Source organism: Engraulis encrasicolus, chromosome 17, assembly GCF_034702125.1.
Source record: "Engraulis encrasicolus isolate BLACKSEA-1 chromosome 17, IST_EnEncr_1.0, whole genome shotgun sequence".
Lineage (NCBI taxonomy): Eukaryota > Metazoa > Chordata > Actinopteri > Clupeiformes > Engraulidae > Engraulis > Engraulis encrasicolus.
In genome coordinates, this window is record NC_085873.1 from 11,240,543 (window position 1) to 11,256,757 (window position 16,215).

Below are 16,215 nucleotides of genomic sequence, written 5' to 3' on the forward strand. Positions count from 1 at the left end.
AGGATATTTACAATAGCTTTCTTTTTTTCTTTTTTTAAAAATAATACATTTGCATACTGGACAGAACTCTACTCATATGTAGTATAGTGTATTTGGGAACTCAATATAAAAAAGATGGCAAGATGTGAGCTCGATGGCTCCAGTAACGGGGAGGGGAAATATGGGGTAATAATCTGCTAATATTTTCCCACAATCCTTCACTCTACAGTATATACGTACAGACACACAGATGTCGCCTCTCCCCATCTTTGGCGATGAAATATTGAGTCACGGCTGACTAGGTGAGAAGTTGCAACAACAATAAAAGAAGAAATTGTGATTTTTAAAAAAGATTTGTAACAAAAATATGAAGACCAAATGTATATGTAATAAGTGGTATCCCTTCTAGAAAAGACTGCTAAACCAAGCGAATGTTTTCAATTTTAATATAATTATATTTTCAGGAATAAATTGTTCTGAAAGTCAAGGACAAGGAAGATGAATCCTAATTAGAAACCTTATAGATGGTGAAGATTTCCACATAAGGGCATAAGTGGTGGCACCTGCTAACTTTACAATGTCTCGCTAGATGGATTAGCAATCAATGGTGCGGTCAAGGACGGATTTTATATAGGGTTAGCACATTACATGGTTGTCCATGGAGAGGAAGATCAGCTCACGGATGTGTTTCTCAACAGCGTCATTGCTTACTAAGTGCGAGACTTACTTGGTTGCAACGCAACTTCCCATAGGTAGCCTAGTCAGGTGCTATCTGGTTATCAAAGACACTGTCTAGGAACGCACCCCTGCTTAGTGTACTGTAGGTCATGGCGCATCAGCCTGTGGGTTTACATAGCTCTGAAGTCTTAGCCTTATCGCTCCATTTGACATGAGCCGTGATGTACACCTCATCACAACACCAGGACAACCACCACTATTGCAAACCCACAGGACTACAGTCCTCACTGTCTTAAGCCAGATAAGCCAATTTCATGGGCCCCATTAATTATCATAGTTTCTGATGAAGATTACCTATGCTTCTGGTCTCAATCATAGACATGGACACATGTTCAGCCTTACGGTTTAGCCTAACCTAAGGCAGCGCCACCTTAGGCCGGCATCCTATGTTTTTCATACATCTTGTTTAACCGAACTGAAACTGAAAGCATAATGTACATGTCACCAACTGATGGCAGCATAATATCTGGCATAAAATGGAGGCGACATGCCTTTTGTTTCCAATACAAAGGAGTGTTCAGTGCACCATCTAGTGTTCATACCTATGGGTGTTAACGACTGTCAATTAGTACACATTACATGAGTGTCACAAAAGCCTACTAAATGCCATGGTTATAACGTTGAATGTAACAATGAAGTCCAATTGCAGAATTCTTGGGAGAACATATGACATTTCGAAAGTGTTTTTGTTGTGTTGTTGACAACTGTGGATAAAAGACTAATGTCCCTTTGAGACGTGCTCCTAGTTCCAAAAAAAAAAAAAACGTTAGTCATGTAATTCATTAAAATGGCTACCCACTTGTGCTTTCAATGTATGCGCTTGGAATAGACAGTACTACTGGTTGCAACGGGGAGGAAATAAGAGACGTTAATAACACCAGGATTTTCTGATGGACTGAAAAGACAAACGTAGAACACAAAATGGGTGGACAGACTGGCCAGGGTGGGACTTTTTTTTGACAATTTTCTTGTGACTTTTGTTGACAAATTTGTGTTTTGTTTTAAACTTCTTCAGGTAAAACACATCTGAGTTAAAAAAAAAATGCTACTACATATTTGAGAAGGTTCACACAAAGATCCCACGTGCCTTAGATTTTCTTTTTTGAAAACAAAAAAAAGAAAAGTTCTAGAATAGCTGCACAGTTTTTTGTTTTCCATGACGTCTTTTTCCAGGTTGTCACTCTATGGCCACCAGTGCAAATGCAAACAAGTTGCATTTATAATTTCGTTCTTTCTGTCTTTTCCTTGTTTCTTTTTTTCTGTAAAACTGTTCAGTCACGCCTCTGAAAACTGTCCATTGTAGAGGAAGAAGAGAGGGGGAGTGCATCTTTTTGTGAGTTCATTGAGTTTTTTTTTCTTTTCCATCAAGTACTGTGTTGTTGCTGTCAACCGACCAATAGGCCGGTCTCACCAAAGTGTTGCTGCTGCCTCCCAACCAATAGGAGACAATCAGGAAGTAAAGGAAGGAAGGAAGGAGGTGCCTGCTGCCGTCTTTTTAGTGTTTGTCACCTCAGTTATTTTCAAATAAGGAGAGAAGGTCGTCGTTGTTATTGCTAGGCAGGTCGGGAGGGTCAAGGTAAGACAAGAGGTCGTCTGGGTTGGCCAGGTCAGGAAGAAGCTTCAAGGAGAGAGAGGGAGAGATGACAGTTATGGATCAGAAACAATGTAATAGATAATATGCCACATTATTAATATCCGTGGCTATCAGTAGTGTCGTGTGTAGGACTGTAACGATTTTGTATCGAATCGAGAAATCGTAAGATGCAGTCATGATACTGTATCGTTTCAAAGTTTTGTTACCCTTCAGTCCAAAAAACAAACACATGCCCTGCTTTGATGGTGCTTTTATTGGTAGTAAGCTAGTAATCCAAAACACACATTTTGAAAATCGTGGGGTGTGTCGAACCGTAGGTCAAAAATTCTGATACAAACCAAATCATGGGTCGAGTGCATTGTTACAGCCCTGTGTAATGTCATCTATACACTGTGTAGTTATACTGTGGGTGTGCTTACCGCAATATTTGGTCTACAAAGTTATAACTGCAGTTAAAATATTGTGATGAACCTCCCATGTAATGTGGAAAAAAATAACCGGAATTTACCCATCTGAAATGAAGTTAGAATTACTGTCCACGTATGAAGACGCTGCACATAAAAGGGTTAACAAATGCAGCTTTACTCACATCCAGGGAAGGTTCAGGCATGTCGGGCGGCACCTGCCCATCTAGCCCAGCCGAGGGGTTGAAGCCCAGATCTGGATGTGACGATGGGTGGCTGTTGGGGCCTTGCTGGGATAGCTGCTGCTGCTGCTGCTGCTGCTGCTGCTGTTGCTGTTGCTGCTGCTGCTGGGACTGTTGGTGCTGCTGGGTCTGCTGCTGCTGTTGGGGTGTGTGCTGCTGTTGGGGATGTGGATGTGGATGTGGATGTGGATGCGGATGCGGATGAGGTTGGCCTTGAGGAGGTGGGTGTTGCTGCTGCTGATGATGCTGCTGCTGGCGGCCAGGTTGGGGACCCCCAGGCTGGGGACCCCCGGGGACTCCTGGGCCCCCTGGGCCACCGCCACCGTGGTGGAGTGGCTGTCCTGATGGGGTGCCCGGGTGGGAGGGGCCGTGCAGACCCTGCTGCTGCTGCTGGTGGTGCTGCTGCTGTTGCTGCATGGGGTTGTGGGGGGAGTCAGTGCTGATGGAGTGAGGTACCTGGCGGAGGAGTAAGAGAGGAGGGGGATGTGGAGAGAGGAGGTGGAGAAAGAAGGAAGAAGAAGGAGAGAGAGGTGGAGAAAGGAGGAAGAGGAGGTGCAGAGAGGAGGAAGAAGAAGGGGAGGTGTAGAGAGGACATGGAGAAATGAAGAAGAGGAGGGGGAGGAGGATGGGGGATGAAGAGAAAGGAGGAAAAGGAGGGTAGACGTGGAGAGAGGAGGAAGAGGAGGACAGAGGAGGGAAAGAGAGGAGGAAGAGACAGAGGAGGAAGAGAGAGGAGGAAGAGGAGAGGGAAGTGGAAGGCGAGGAAGAGAGAGGATTGAAGAAGAGAACAGAGGACCTCTGTTAACAAGTGATTTTAATTTGCAGATATCTGCTAATTATGAAATTGAACAGAAAAACTGCTATTTTTGTTCTGGACTTTGAATTGAATGCAAATTCAGTATGCCTTATTCTGTTCTACTTCACTCTGGAACCATTCCACATTATCCAAAATAAGATTGGTGGAATCTTACTGCCACAACATTCCACAGAGCCCTCACTGTGCCTGACATTCTATCCTATGCTATTCTACTTTGTTCTAGTCTATGCAATGCTATTCTATTCTACACAGAAAATCTATAGGTGGGATCAGATATGTTCTATCGGGCCATTCTATTGTTAGACCTAAGAAAATCGTGGTGGGATCAGAAGCCCTCACTGTGCCTGACATTTTATTCTATGCTATTCCATTCTGTTCTAGTCTATGCTATGCTATTCTGGGATCAAAGACGTTCTATTGGGCCGTTCTATTGGGACGTTCTATAGTTAGAACTAAGAAAATCTCAGTGGGATCAGAAGCACTCACTGTGTCTTGCATGCTGTGGCTGAGGGGTTTGTCGGGGCCCATGAGAGAGCTGGCCATGTCAGGCGGGTGCGAGAGCTGTGGCGGGCCGTGCATAAAGTCACTCACCGACGAGCCAGCATTACCGTGCGGGAAGTCAAAGCTGCCGCCGTGTCCCTGGAAATTGTTACCTGAGAGAGAGAGAGAGAGAGAGAGAGAGAGAGAGAGAGAGAGAGAGAGAGAGCGAGAGCGAGAGAGAGAGAGAAGGAGAGACAGATTATTTCTATTTCCAATTTTCGAACTCCAATAGTTGCTTACAACTAGACTCTCTGGATAGCCCAGATCATTGTTTTGTTTGATCTGTGCATGACATCTTGTGAATTCAACGCAACTTTGCACAAATTCTTTGCCTTGTTGAAGTGTTCGCCAATCAGCGCTCACAAAAATAAACTTTGCCACTGGCAAAGCAGAAGAAGAGATCTCTCTCATTACTCTCTAATCATCACTCTGTCCCATGGTGAATTCACTAGATTTGGTTGAGGTTGCATTACAATTGCAAATGGCAACATCCCCAAATCCTGGAGGATCCTTGGATGAGGCTAACTAGCCATATCCTTCCTTACTTGTTTCATACGTTGCTTGCAATATTCACCCCCTTGTTGTTGCTGTTGCGGCTGCGGATGGCATGGCGATGGACCCCATTCCTTTCATTTCATTAACAATAACAAATGCTAAGCTGTTTGGCTAAAGCTAACTAGCCACATCTTTAACTGCTTGTTTCATACCTTGATTGCCATATTCACCCCCTTGTTGTTGCTGCTGTTGCTGGGAGGACATGTTGGGGTATGGCGAGGGCCCGGGCCCTAACTGTGCGATCATGTCCATGACGTTGGGCATGACCATCTGGCTGGGGCTCATGGTCTTGAAGCGCTTGGCCAGGGGCCCGTCGGGGTCCTCCTTGATGTGCATTTCCGACTTGATGGCCACCGGTCGCCAGCTACACGTCGGGTCGATCGTCACCTCCTCAAATTCCGAGCTGTGGAAGTCAGAGGTCATAATTACAGTTCTGTAGTGATCAGTTAGCCTGACAGGCCAGAACATTCATTTTGAATTACTTCGTAATTCACAAATGGTCTGATTATGCTTCTCTGGGGAGGGTTTAGTCGTCCACCAGATGGTCGGCCAATAAACAAACGCACTTGGGCGCATCACAACATATGTCATGAACGCCAACTATCACTGATTGGTCCACTCATTTCAAACTAGAGCTGAGCTCACCCCACCCAAGCGCTCCGGGGCATCGAGGATCCAGACCAAAAATGAATTACTAAGTAATTAATGTGGTCTGGTAAAACCAGGCTAATGATGTGTACGACAGCTTTCGGACTGATACGTTATATTGATATGGCCTTTTCTGTACCTTTATTTCAGACAGTACAGTGAAGAGGGACTGGAAACAAGTGGGGAGAGAGAGATGGGGAAGGATTAGAAAATAACTTTCGGTCAGAGTCAAACCCAGTTTACCTAGTGCAGCATCTTATCCCGTTGAGGCACTGCACACCCGTCATAGACGTGCACAGATAGGGACCTGGTGGTGCTACAGCACCTGCCCCTTTGCCTTGCTGGACAAACAAGGCACTATTTGAAAGTTCCTTTTTTGGATTTTTTTCACAATGTACTGTGCTGCATGTTGACATGATTATCTACGTATAGTACAAAATGCTTTATGACCAAAAGCATGTGACAAGTCCCCCGACATAATAGTATATAGCCTCCATATCCTAATAAGGCAGCTGGGAGTTTTACATGCCCCACCTCGAGCACCTGCCCCGCAAAATGTCTGTGCACGCCACTGACACCTATGTTAGATACTATTCTAAACAGAAAGTTCACACTTTTACTTACTTTTGTATGGCATTCAGGATTCCCCACATGTACTGGTCGACCTCCAGGCCTTCTAATAATGCAGTTTTACTGAAAGACAGAAGATAAATTAGACTCATGTTAATACAATCCTTATGATAACTTTCAATACTATATTCCCCCCAAAGAATTAAACACAGAAAACATAAGCATGCTTCTCTGACTTACTTGCATACTGGACATCGCCACGTGCCTCGTTCACAATTTAGCTGCAAGTACGACTCCAAATCGAAGCACTAGAAAGAGAAATCATTTGCAATTGTTCAATTTTTTTTTTTCTCAAATCTATTGCCCCAGAATCAGTTACTTTCAATATGTGTGCTAATATTCAACATAAATTGAAAAATAATTAAACTCAGAGGCAGTAGAAGAAGTACTCTTAAGGTCAGATTAGACTTCTGCAACTGCGCTCGTCAAAACTCGCATGGGAGTGGCCACGAACCAACATTGTATTCATGCATCTGCGAGTTCTGCGAGGTCCGAGGTCTCGTCGCGAGCCACATTTGAAATTGCGCAATTAGGCTACTTTCACTACATTGTAAGCACTGCTGTCATTATTAAGCAATGTTGCTTTCAATCCCGGTTAGCTAGGTATTTTCACACAAATTGCAAAGGCAATGCACTGGTATCATTATTTGACATACCCAGTCTGTTTTCACGAGCAGAAAATGCAAGCATGTAAAGACAGTTGATTCTGCCGATGTGTGTTTACATTCGGTGGAGGAACGGTAGTAAAACTGCAGGCATTGTGCCACGAGTGTTCAACTGATGCATTGTTTGTTACTTAGCTTGTAGCTTCGTGTATTTACACACATTTACACAGAAGGCATTAATAAAGTTTTTAACAGAATACAGCTCTGCTCTCGCAAACTACTGGCATTGCGCTGCCACAAGAACAGAACAAGGAAGTAGCGAGACGACCAATCATAGCGCCTTTTTGTCCGCGTACTCTGTGTCCGTCCTACGGATAGTTCGATTTTTTTTCGAGACGCTCGACGACGGGCGCAGAGCCTCTGAGAGGGGGGCGTGGACTTGCATAGACAGAAAACGGACGGACGCAGAGGCTATGCGTCCTAAGCATAAATCTAGCTTTACTGATGTAATCACAACACCAGTGCATGATGTTGCATAGTTTAAACATCATTCAGGCTATTCCACTGTAACTAATGAGGTAGACACACTTTAGGAGCACTTCTAGTTTTACTGTATAAAGCTCTGTTTAAAGGGACACTGTGCAGGAAATGGTCAAAAAGGGTACTGCAACTATGCTGCTCATTGAAACTGGGCTGACAATTGCCAAATTTGATCTTTACATGAAAGTTTTCTAAGTAGTTAACAAATATTTTCTAGTATGGTCCAAGAAGAGTCATTTTTGCAGCTAAAAATGGCTATTTTTGGAAATTCACCATGGAAAAGATCCCCCTTTTTATGTTTGAAAAGTGCAATTTTCCCAGTCATAATGAATACTTAGAATTTGATGGTGGTGGTAAGTATTCATGAAAAAGTTAACATTAGTGAATGGGCAACTAAAAATCTCACACACTGTCCCTTTAATGTAAAAAAGTTCCCGTATAGTGCTCACAAAAAATCTCTCACCTGTACGTGTTTGCAGTCGTGCCCCCGTGCGGGAAGCTGGATGCGCCTGAAGGTGATTGGGCATTTGAGCGAGACTTTGATGGCTGTCTGCTCCACGCCGTCCTCCCCGTTCATGGTGGTGTTCCCGGAGGAGGCCGCCACGCTGCTGAAGTTCCTCTTCACTGCACAGCAGCAACAGGGGAGAGATGGACAGCCATTGGTCAATTGGCACACAGGACAAATACAAGAACATGACAAAAGGCACGCTATTGAATGCAACAATTTAATTTAATTTAATTTGAATAACTTTTATATGACATATGATATAATATAATATAATATAATATAATATAATATAATATAATATAATATAATATAATATAATATAACATAATATAATATAATATAATATAGTATAATATATATTGTAATGTAATGGTGGTGCAGTGGAATGTAATATAATGCTGGTGTGGGCGTACCTTTGGTGATTCAGTGTAATGTAATGTAATGCTGGTGTGGACGTACTTTACCTTTGGTGATTCAGTGTAATGTAATAATGGTGGTGTGGTGGTACCTTTGGTGATGCAGTGTAATGTAATGTAATGTAATGGTGGTGCTGGGCGTACCTTTGGTGATACAGTGCTCGGCGGGGAGTAGCCTCTTCTTGAGAAGGCCCTGGAGCACAGACCGCACAGACGGCCGATGGACCAGCTGGAGCACAAACAAGTGCGACTGGAGAGGAGAGAGAAGGAGCAAAGCAGGAATAACGTGTTTTAGCCAGGTAATACACGACCAGAATGGCAATGACCATGTTGTAATGCATTACTAAAGGCCCTGTGTACTGTCATAGTGGTGTATACCTATGGTAGTAACGTTTTTTCAGTGACTATACCACTGGTGGAACGGCCTGCGTTAGGGGCTACAAAACCTGTCTTTTAAACGCAACAGAAATACCTATATGAGTATATTTCTTTCTGTTGAATATTATTTTTTAAAAACTTTGTGTTCATTCAGTTATTACATTTTTCAGTACATAAACAATCAAGGTTACTAATTTGGGAGCACATTTTTGTTTTCATCAGTTTTCCTCCACCCTTATGTGCAATTCACCATTTCCGCCCGTGAATAAATTGAATAAATTCATAGATAAATCATAGTAATTAGAACAATAAACAATAAAATAATAGTAAATGTAAAACATTCATACAAAGGAAAAAAAACATACAACAATACAATACATGCATCTATGCTTTTCATTAATTATATGTACTTTCATCTTTACATCAGTGCATTGGCACACATATACTCATAACCAATAAGTAGAATATATGTGTATAATCAGCATTTTTAGCCCTTGTAAGGTGTTTGTGTTTTTGTTACATAGAAGGTGTTTGGGTCATTTTGACCCGGGCATATAGAAAAATAATTTAAAAGGGAAAAAATCATGGCTCATATTCACCCTCATGTTCCCTTCATTATGCTTGTGAATTTCTGTGTATATATGCTTTTGAGAGTGAGAGATACAGAGAGAGAAAGATAAGGAGACAGGGAAGAAAGTGAATAAACTCAATCCAAGCTCTCGGATTGATCCAGCACTGCTCTTATCGCGCAAGGTTGAAACATTGATGCACAACTGAAGGACCGAACGATATCTGCATTCCCTCTTCCACATCATTCACCCTCTGCCTTGTCTACTCAACATGTGATCACTATTGTATCAGAGAGTTAAAAAAATATTGATGTATAAGCCCCCCAAAGTGATAAGGATCAAAATGACCCGGGAACACCTTCTGTGTAATAGAAATGTGCAGGGGGGATTAGCGAGGGGGGGTCACTATTTGTTTTTCATGTTCCTCACTGACAATGAGCCAAAGCCAGTGAATCTCAGTGGGAGAGACCGACCCGAACACCTTACAAGGGATAACACATTCCCTCCAACAACCTATACTGGTTTGAAGGTATTTAGCTGTTGTTGATGGTGTCAAGAAGTATCTAATATTATTCTTCCAAGTGTATTCCTGCCAGTACAGGGATCTTGTATATGTAGGCCTATTAATATCTTTAAGACACAGTTTTCAATCCTTTCCATTAATGGTTTTATTCAATATCTGTTCCCACTTGTCCTTAATGTAATCTGTTGAATATTAGAGCCCCATTGAAGCCCTGGTGGCCTGAAACCTCTACCTCCATCTTCCTCACAAATACAGACAAAGTACTACACAGAATCATATACAGTATATCACGAAAGTGAATACACCCCTCACAGTTTTGCAGATGTTTGAGTATATCTTTTCATAGGAAAGCATTACAGAAATGTAACTTTGACACAATGATTAGTGACCTTTTAACAACATATTTAACCGCTTACATTTCTTTTTCACTCAGAAAAAAACTAAATACAGCCATTAATGTTTGAACATGTACTCACAAAAGTGAGTACACCCCAGATTAAAATCCGGTAGAGAAGGGGCTATGTTGGCTCGAATCGTCTCGAAATGAAACGAAATGAAAAGGGATGACAAGGGAGGTCATCAGTGTGCGTTTCAACCTTTCTTTGCATTGAACTTTTAAATTTTGAGTCTGCATCTGGCTTAAATAGATTGGTGTGAGATTTGAATGCAATCCTATGGAGAATATCATGATCTGCTTCAGTAGTCACAGTGCATGTTGACATGCATGTTTCTTTTAGGTGTATTTCAGATTGCCAATGATGACAGCATTCATGCATCCCCAAACCATGTCAGTCCCACTACCATGCTTGGCTTATGAGAGGATACACCTTTTTTGTACAACTCACTTGTTTACCACCACACATGCTTGACACCATCTAAAGCAAATTTGTTCATCTTGGTCTCTTCAGATCACACAACATGGTTCCAGTGATCCATATCCTTGGTCTGTTCATCTCTCTTGAGACCAAGATAAACAAATTTGCTTTAGATGGTGTCAAGCATGTGTGGTGGTAAACAAGTGAGTTGTACAAAAAAGGTGTATCCTCTCATAAGCCAAGCATGGTAGTGGGACTGACATGGTTTGGGGATGCATGAATGCTGTCATCATTGGCAATCTGAAATACACCTAAAAGAAACATGCATGTCAACATGCACTGTGACTACTGAAGCAGATCATGATATTCTCCATAGGATTGCATTCAAATCTCACACCAATCTATTTAAGCCAGATGAAGACTCAAAATTTAAAAGTTCAATGCAAAGAAAGGTTGAAACGCACACTGATGACCTCCCTTGTCATCCCTTTTCATTTTGTTTCATTTCGAGACGATTCGAGCCAACATAGCCCCTTCTCTATCGGATTTTAATTTGGGGTGTACTCACTTTTGTGAGTACATGTTCAAACATTAATGGCTGTATTTAGTTTTTTTCTGAGTGAACAAGAAATGTAAGCGGTTAAATATGTTGTTAAAAGGTCACTAATCATTGTGTCAAAGTTACATTTCTGTAATGCTTTCCTATGAAAAGATATACTCAAACATCTGCAAAACTGTGAGGGGTGTATTCACTTTCGTGATATACTGTAGAATAATCACAGCAGCACACACATGCACACACACACACACACACACACACACACACACACACACACACACACACACACACACACACACACACACACACACACACACACACACACACACACACACACACACACACACACACACACACACACACACACACGTAATCACATTCACATCACTAATCCTCTACTCAATACTCACGCAGCAGCAGGCGGTGACGGTGATTTGGATGGTGTTGCGTCCCGGCTGGCACACCTGCTTCAGGTGCAGGGGCTTGTGGGAGGTCTTGTTGTCGCCGCGCTCGATGGTCAGGGGCGTGGCGTTCACGCTCACCTGGACCGACGCCGGCCAGTTGGTGTTCATCTGACGGTCCTCGTGGTGGTAGCACTTGAACTGCAGCTCCAGGTCTGACCTGCAGGGGGCAGCATAGACACACACAGTCAGGTACGGTAATACCGGTAAGTGCAATAAGACATGGACACTAGGGATGCACCGATACCACTTTTTTGAAAACCGATACAAGTACGAGTACATTAATGTGTGTACTTGCCGATACCGAGTACCGATACCGATACCTTTTACCACCAAAATACAATGAAAATAAATGCATGGCCTTGTTTTTTTCCACCTGTGATATTTTTATTATCCATTTCCATTTAGATTCAAATGTTAGTAAATGTATGAGGTGGCACTTTTTTCCATGCTGATTTCAAGTCGATAGAACATGACAAGATTTTGCATTGTTTTGAGTAATAGTAGTACTCGTAGCTGGTATCGGCAAGTGCTTGACGAGCGCGAGTACGAGTGTAATGAGCAGTATCGGTATCGGTGCATCCCTAATGGACACCATGCCTAAATATACACTGGAGAGACCACACCGTAGCAGCACAGATGCAATGCTTTTTCTTTATTCAAGTGCACAACATGACTTACCCGGAATTACTCCTTTCATGCCTAAATATAATTTAGTCATTTGCATTTGCCATTACTTTGCAAGTCATTTAAAAGAACCTAAGGTCCACCTGTAGTTTCAGTTGAATAACTGTGTGTTGAGTAAAACCTTGACTTGACGGTGAATAAAAAAAAACTGTGATACACCCTCATCAGACATAAATGGACCACATCCTATTAAGGTCACAACAAGTCTGAAACCTCTCAAAATGATAGGAAATATGGAAGCACATTTGGTGGAATTGTTTCTTTTTTTGCTGGGATTTTTGGACGGAATTTAAAATATTTTTGAAGGTTTTGATGTTATTATGACAATGAGGAGGGAAATGGTTGGGAGAGAGTGATGGGGTAGGGTTGGTTCAATGACTTCAGGCTGGAATTGAACCAGAGTTCCTGACATAACGGACATTCCTGAGCCACGGTGGTCAAGGCGGCAAAGTTGTTTCTGTGTTATGAAAGGGAGTCTCACCTCCACATGAGTGTCTGGTGTACGGAGGGCCTGAGGTGGAAGACGTGGTTGCTGACCGCCAGATTATGCTCCAGCCTGAAGGGCTCCAGGACGACACCGTCGCGCACCGGGAACGTCAGGCGCAGCTCCTCATGGGGGTTCGCTGTGAAGGGAGGGAAAAAAAGGGTAAGTGTTCATAGCTCGCATCCATGGCCGTAACTACCATTGAGGACACAGAGGTCATGTCCTCAGTATTTTTTTCAGTAATGTAAAATGTATCTATTGATGAAAATCGATATATGATCAACAATGATAAATTCAGTCTATATACTCCACCCCCATTTATCCCCGAGCCAGTGATTAATGAAAACAAACTTAAGAGTTTGACTGAAGTGTTTGAAGCATTCTAAATGTACAGTATGCAGTGCAGCACAAAGCATTTGACCCCGGTATTTGAAAATGTCTGGTTATGGCCCTGGCCCAGACCATGCCATAATAAAAATCAGAGAGCTGCCATTGGAAATAAAGCATTTTACTGTATATTTAAAACTCAGCAATACGTAACGGTCATTAGTGCATAACCGATAGAACTGAATTGAAAACACTTTGCACACAGCTGAAAGACAAATGTATAATACTTTTAATCAATACAATCCATCATTTCAGCAGATATCGAATATCCTCAGTCTCTACACAGACTGAGGACTGCACTTCAGACACACACCTGGAGGGGGAGGCAGTGCGCTCATATTTGGTTTGATGTCTGGCGGGAAGATCGGCTTCACGTCCTGTCCGGGGGACAAGTATGGCGGCATACTGCTTCCTGGGGTCATGGGGGGCGTGGGGTTGCCTGGCACTGGCGAATGGGGATAGTTGCCTACTGGCCGAGGAGCCTGAGAAGAACATCAACACACATTAACATTACAACTCGCACACACAGTCCACACACCATGCCCAAAATCACATTATTAATGTCAGTAGTGGACAAGACAAAGAGTTAATGTTTATAAAACTTTGTGAGACCTTTTTTGCCTTGCAAGACATGATTATTACCCTTCCTTAGATCATATGCAAGGGAAGTGGTCTCCTGAAGCAGGACTGTTTGATGATGGCAATAGAAAGAAACCAATACACCTTTCTACTCTGCAGTATTTCTGAGGTGTTGCAATTAAATACTTGGCACTGATGGTATGATACATATCAATGGAGAGTGGATTAAGTATTGAATGTGTTTCACTTATGGACATGATTACTACTGATGCACTTACCCCGTTCATATTCCCTTGGCTATACTGGAATCCACTCCCAGAAAAGTTATTACTCTGCCCATTAAATGGCTCTTGCTAAAGGGAGAGAGGAGATAAAAACCACATGTCTCAATGAATGCATCACATAGCATTTTGTCATAGGCATATCATTTATGTCCGTGTTTTCTATTAGAAAAGAACAGTGTAGATAGAATACAATAGAACATAACTAAACAGAATAGAATAGAACAAAATGGAATAGAACAGAACGGACTAGAACAGATTGCTCTTCATGACCACTGGTGCAGTGGTTCCCAAACTTTTCCAGCTGGGACCCCCTTTTGCACCTAAGATTATTTCTGCAATACACCCTTTTCCAAGCACAAAACATTATTTCCCCCCTAATATTGCTAAATTTCAGTTTGAAATTCAACAAAAAATAATGTATTTATAAATGAGCGTCACTAGGCAATTTATGGAATGGCTACATCATATGAATGTATATAATCAAAGTTTTATCAAAACTTTTATGCACACATTTTTCTAGACAGGTAGACCATACCCGCTCTGTACCGTAACTCCTCAGACTCACCTTAAAGTACTGGCCCATGGGGGCTCCGGGTGGGGGGTATGGGCCGGAGTTCTGCTGCCCTGGCATCCTCTGGCCAGGGTAGTTGGGCGAGGGCAGGGGCCGTGAGGCGTTGGGGTTGGGGTACTGCCCCTGCTGGCCAGGAGGGAACTGGCTGTTTGGTCCGTACTGCTGGCCCCCATAGTTGCCCTGGGAGGGGGTGACAGAAAAGAAATCTTACTATCTCACTCAATGATTGATTGATTGATTGATTGATTGATTGATTGATTGATTGATTGATTGATTTGTTGATTGATTTACTAAACTTACTAAATTTAATAATGTATTCATTAACTTGCTTGTTGTTGATCTCTGTCAATTTCAAGAAATGTCTGTGTATCTAACAGAAGAACTGTTTCTTTCTGAGTCATTACTCTGCGGAAATTTGTGTACTGTATTCTGGCCACCAGACATGACTCATAATGTTTATGACACAATCAAAGACTCATTCGCTCATTACTAAACCAAGCGACTGGACTGAAATTTGATACTGAACTTTGCTTTGCGTTTTCTTTAAGTCTTGTGCATTGCATTGTGACATTGTTCATGTTATACGTTTTTTTTGTTCGCAGAATGGCGATGGCCTAAATACGGTACTACTAAGGACTCTGTGTTTTGTCATAGTAGAATATTACTATGGTATTGTTTTTGTAAATGAGAAGCAAATGATGATAAGTAAATTCCACACTATCAGGCTACAGACACAAACAAACAGGAGTGATGGGACATTGAAGCATTGCCTTGCTCATATACTACACAAACACATAAACAAGAAACCAAACGAGTGATGGGATCTAGTCCCATTTCCATGTCCTGTACCCACCTCTCCTGGGTATTGCCTCTTCATGCCCTGCATTGGCATCCCCTGTGGTCTGGGCCCCGGGTACCCTTGCTGGGGCATCCGTTGGCCGTGGCCCCCGAAGGGCCCCATGCCCTGGGGTCGTGGCTGGTTCATGCCCATAGGCGGGCCTCCCATGCCGGGTCCACCCATGCCCCCGCCACCCCCCATGGGGCCGCCTGGGTTCATGCCGCCGGGTCCCATGGAGGGGGGGCCTCGAGGGGGGCCCTGCTGGTTCATGAACTGGCCCCCGTAGCCCTGGTTGGGTGCCATCTGAAAAGAGGAAGACATCTGTAGGGGGCAGAGAGGGTAGACGTGTTAGCCTGTGTTAGCATGGACATGGTAGTGTCTGAGAACAGGAGTGCTAGCTAGCACAACTACAGAAGTTTGCTGTTGCTTTGTTACCAAATACATAATGGATAAACTAAAATATACTGTTTTAAAAGAGGGAGGAACAGAGGAACACCACTAATTTTAGTTTGTGTTGTATTGGGACTGTTCGTAGCCAACTGTGTTGTAACATAGTCAAAATGAAAATGTGTGGAGCTCAGTGTTCAACTTCCAGTTGCTCACTCCACGGCCATCTTGAAAATTAGATGCATTGAAATCGTTGGCCTTCAAAAGTTCAGTTCATGTGCAATATCTTCCTTTGGTCAGAGGCACAGTCGTAATCATAATCATCATAGAAATAGCTGACATAAAGGTATCGTCATAGTCGTCCTAATCATAATCGTAATTATTATAATATCGTAATATTTTGTAAAAGGTCATGTACCGGTCCGTATTGGTTCATGTCCTTGTTCTGGGTCTCCTGGAGGGCGGCGACGGTTGCCG

The 16,215-nt window shown here is 42.8% G+C and overlaps 1 protein-coding gene across 4 annotated transcripts in view; it reads right to left on the reverse strand.

Moving 5' to 3' along the window:
- Nucleotides 1–1,349: 1,349 nt before the first annotated feature.
- The window catches only part of LOC134467808 (zinc finger MIZ domain-containing protein 1-like), a 94,725-nt gene continuing 79,859 nt past the window's right edge, over nt 1,350–16,215 (reverse strand). For 2 of the 4 annotated variants that reach the window (XM_063221745.1, XM_063221748.1), the window contains 15 exons: nt 16,157–16,215; nt 15,367–15,672; nt 14,508–14,693; nt 13,937–14,011; nt 13,393–13,561; nt 12,690–12,831; nt 11,471–11,681; nt 8,361–8,466; nt 7,756–7,916; nt 6,328–6,395; nt 6,142–6,210; nt 5,022–5,272; nt 4,261–4,427; nt 2,901–3,413; nt 1,350–2,335 (listed from right to left, as the gene is read on the reverse strand). The exon at nt 16,157–16,215 is cut by the window's right edge and continues 140 nt beyond it. In XM_063221745.1, coding sequence (XP_063077815.1) covers nt 2,228–2,335; nt 2,901–3,413; nt 4,261–4,427; nt 5,022–5,272; nt 6,142–6,210; nt 6,328–6,395; nt 7,756–7,916; nt 8,361–8,466; nt 11,471–11,681; nt 12,690–12,831; nt 13,393–13,561; nt 13,937–14,011; nt 14,508–14,693; nt 15,367–15,672; nt 16,157–16,215 — 2,591 coding nt within the window. In that variant the 3' untranslated portion in view covers nt 1,350–2,227. The remainder of the gene's footprint in view (nt 2,336–2,900; nt 3,414–4,260; nt 4,428–5,021; nt 5,273–6,141; nt 6,211–6,327; nt 6,396–7,755; nt 7,917–8,360; nt 8,467–11,470; nt 11,682–12,689; nt 12,832–13,392; nt 13,562–13,936; nt 14,012–14,507; nt 14,694–15,366; nt 15,673–16,156) is intronic. The other 2 variants (XM_063221747.1, XM_063221746.1) reach the window with 2 other exon arrangements.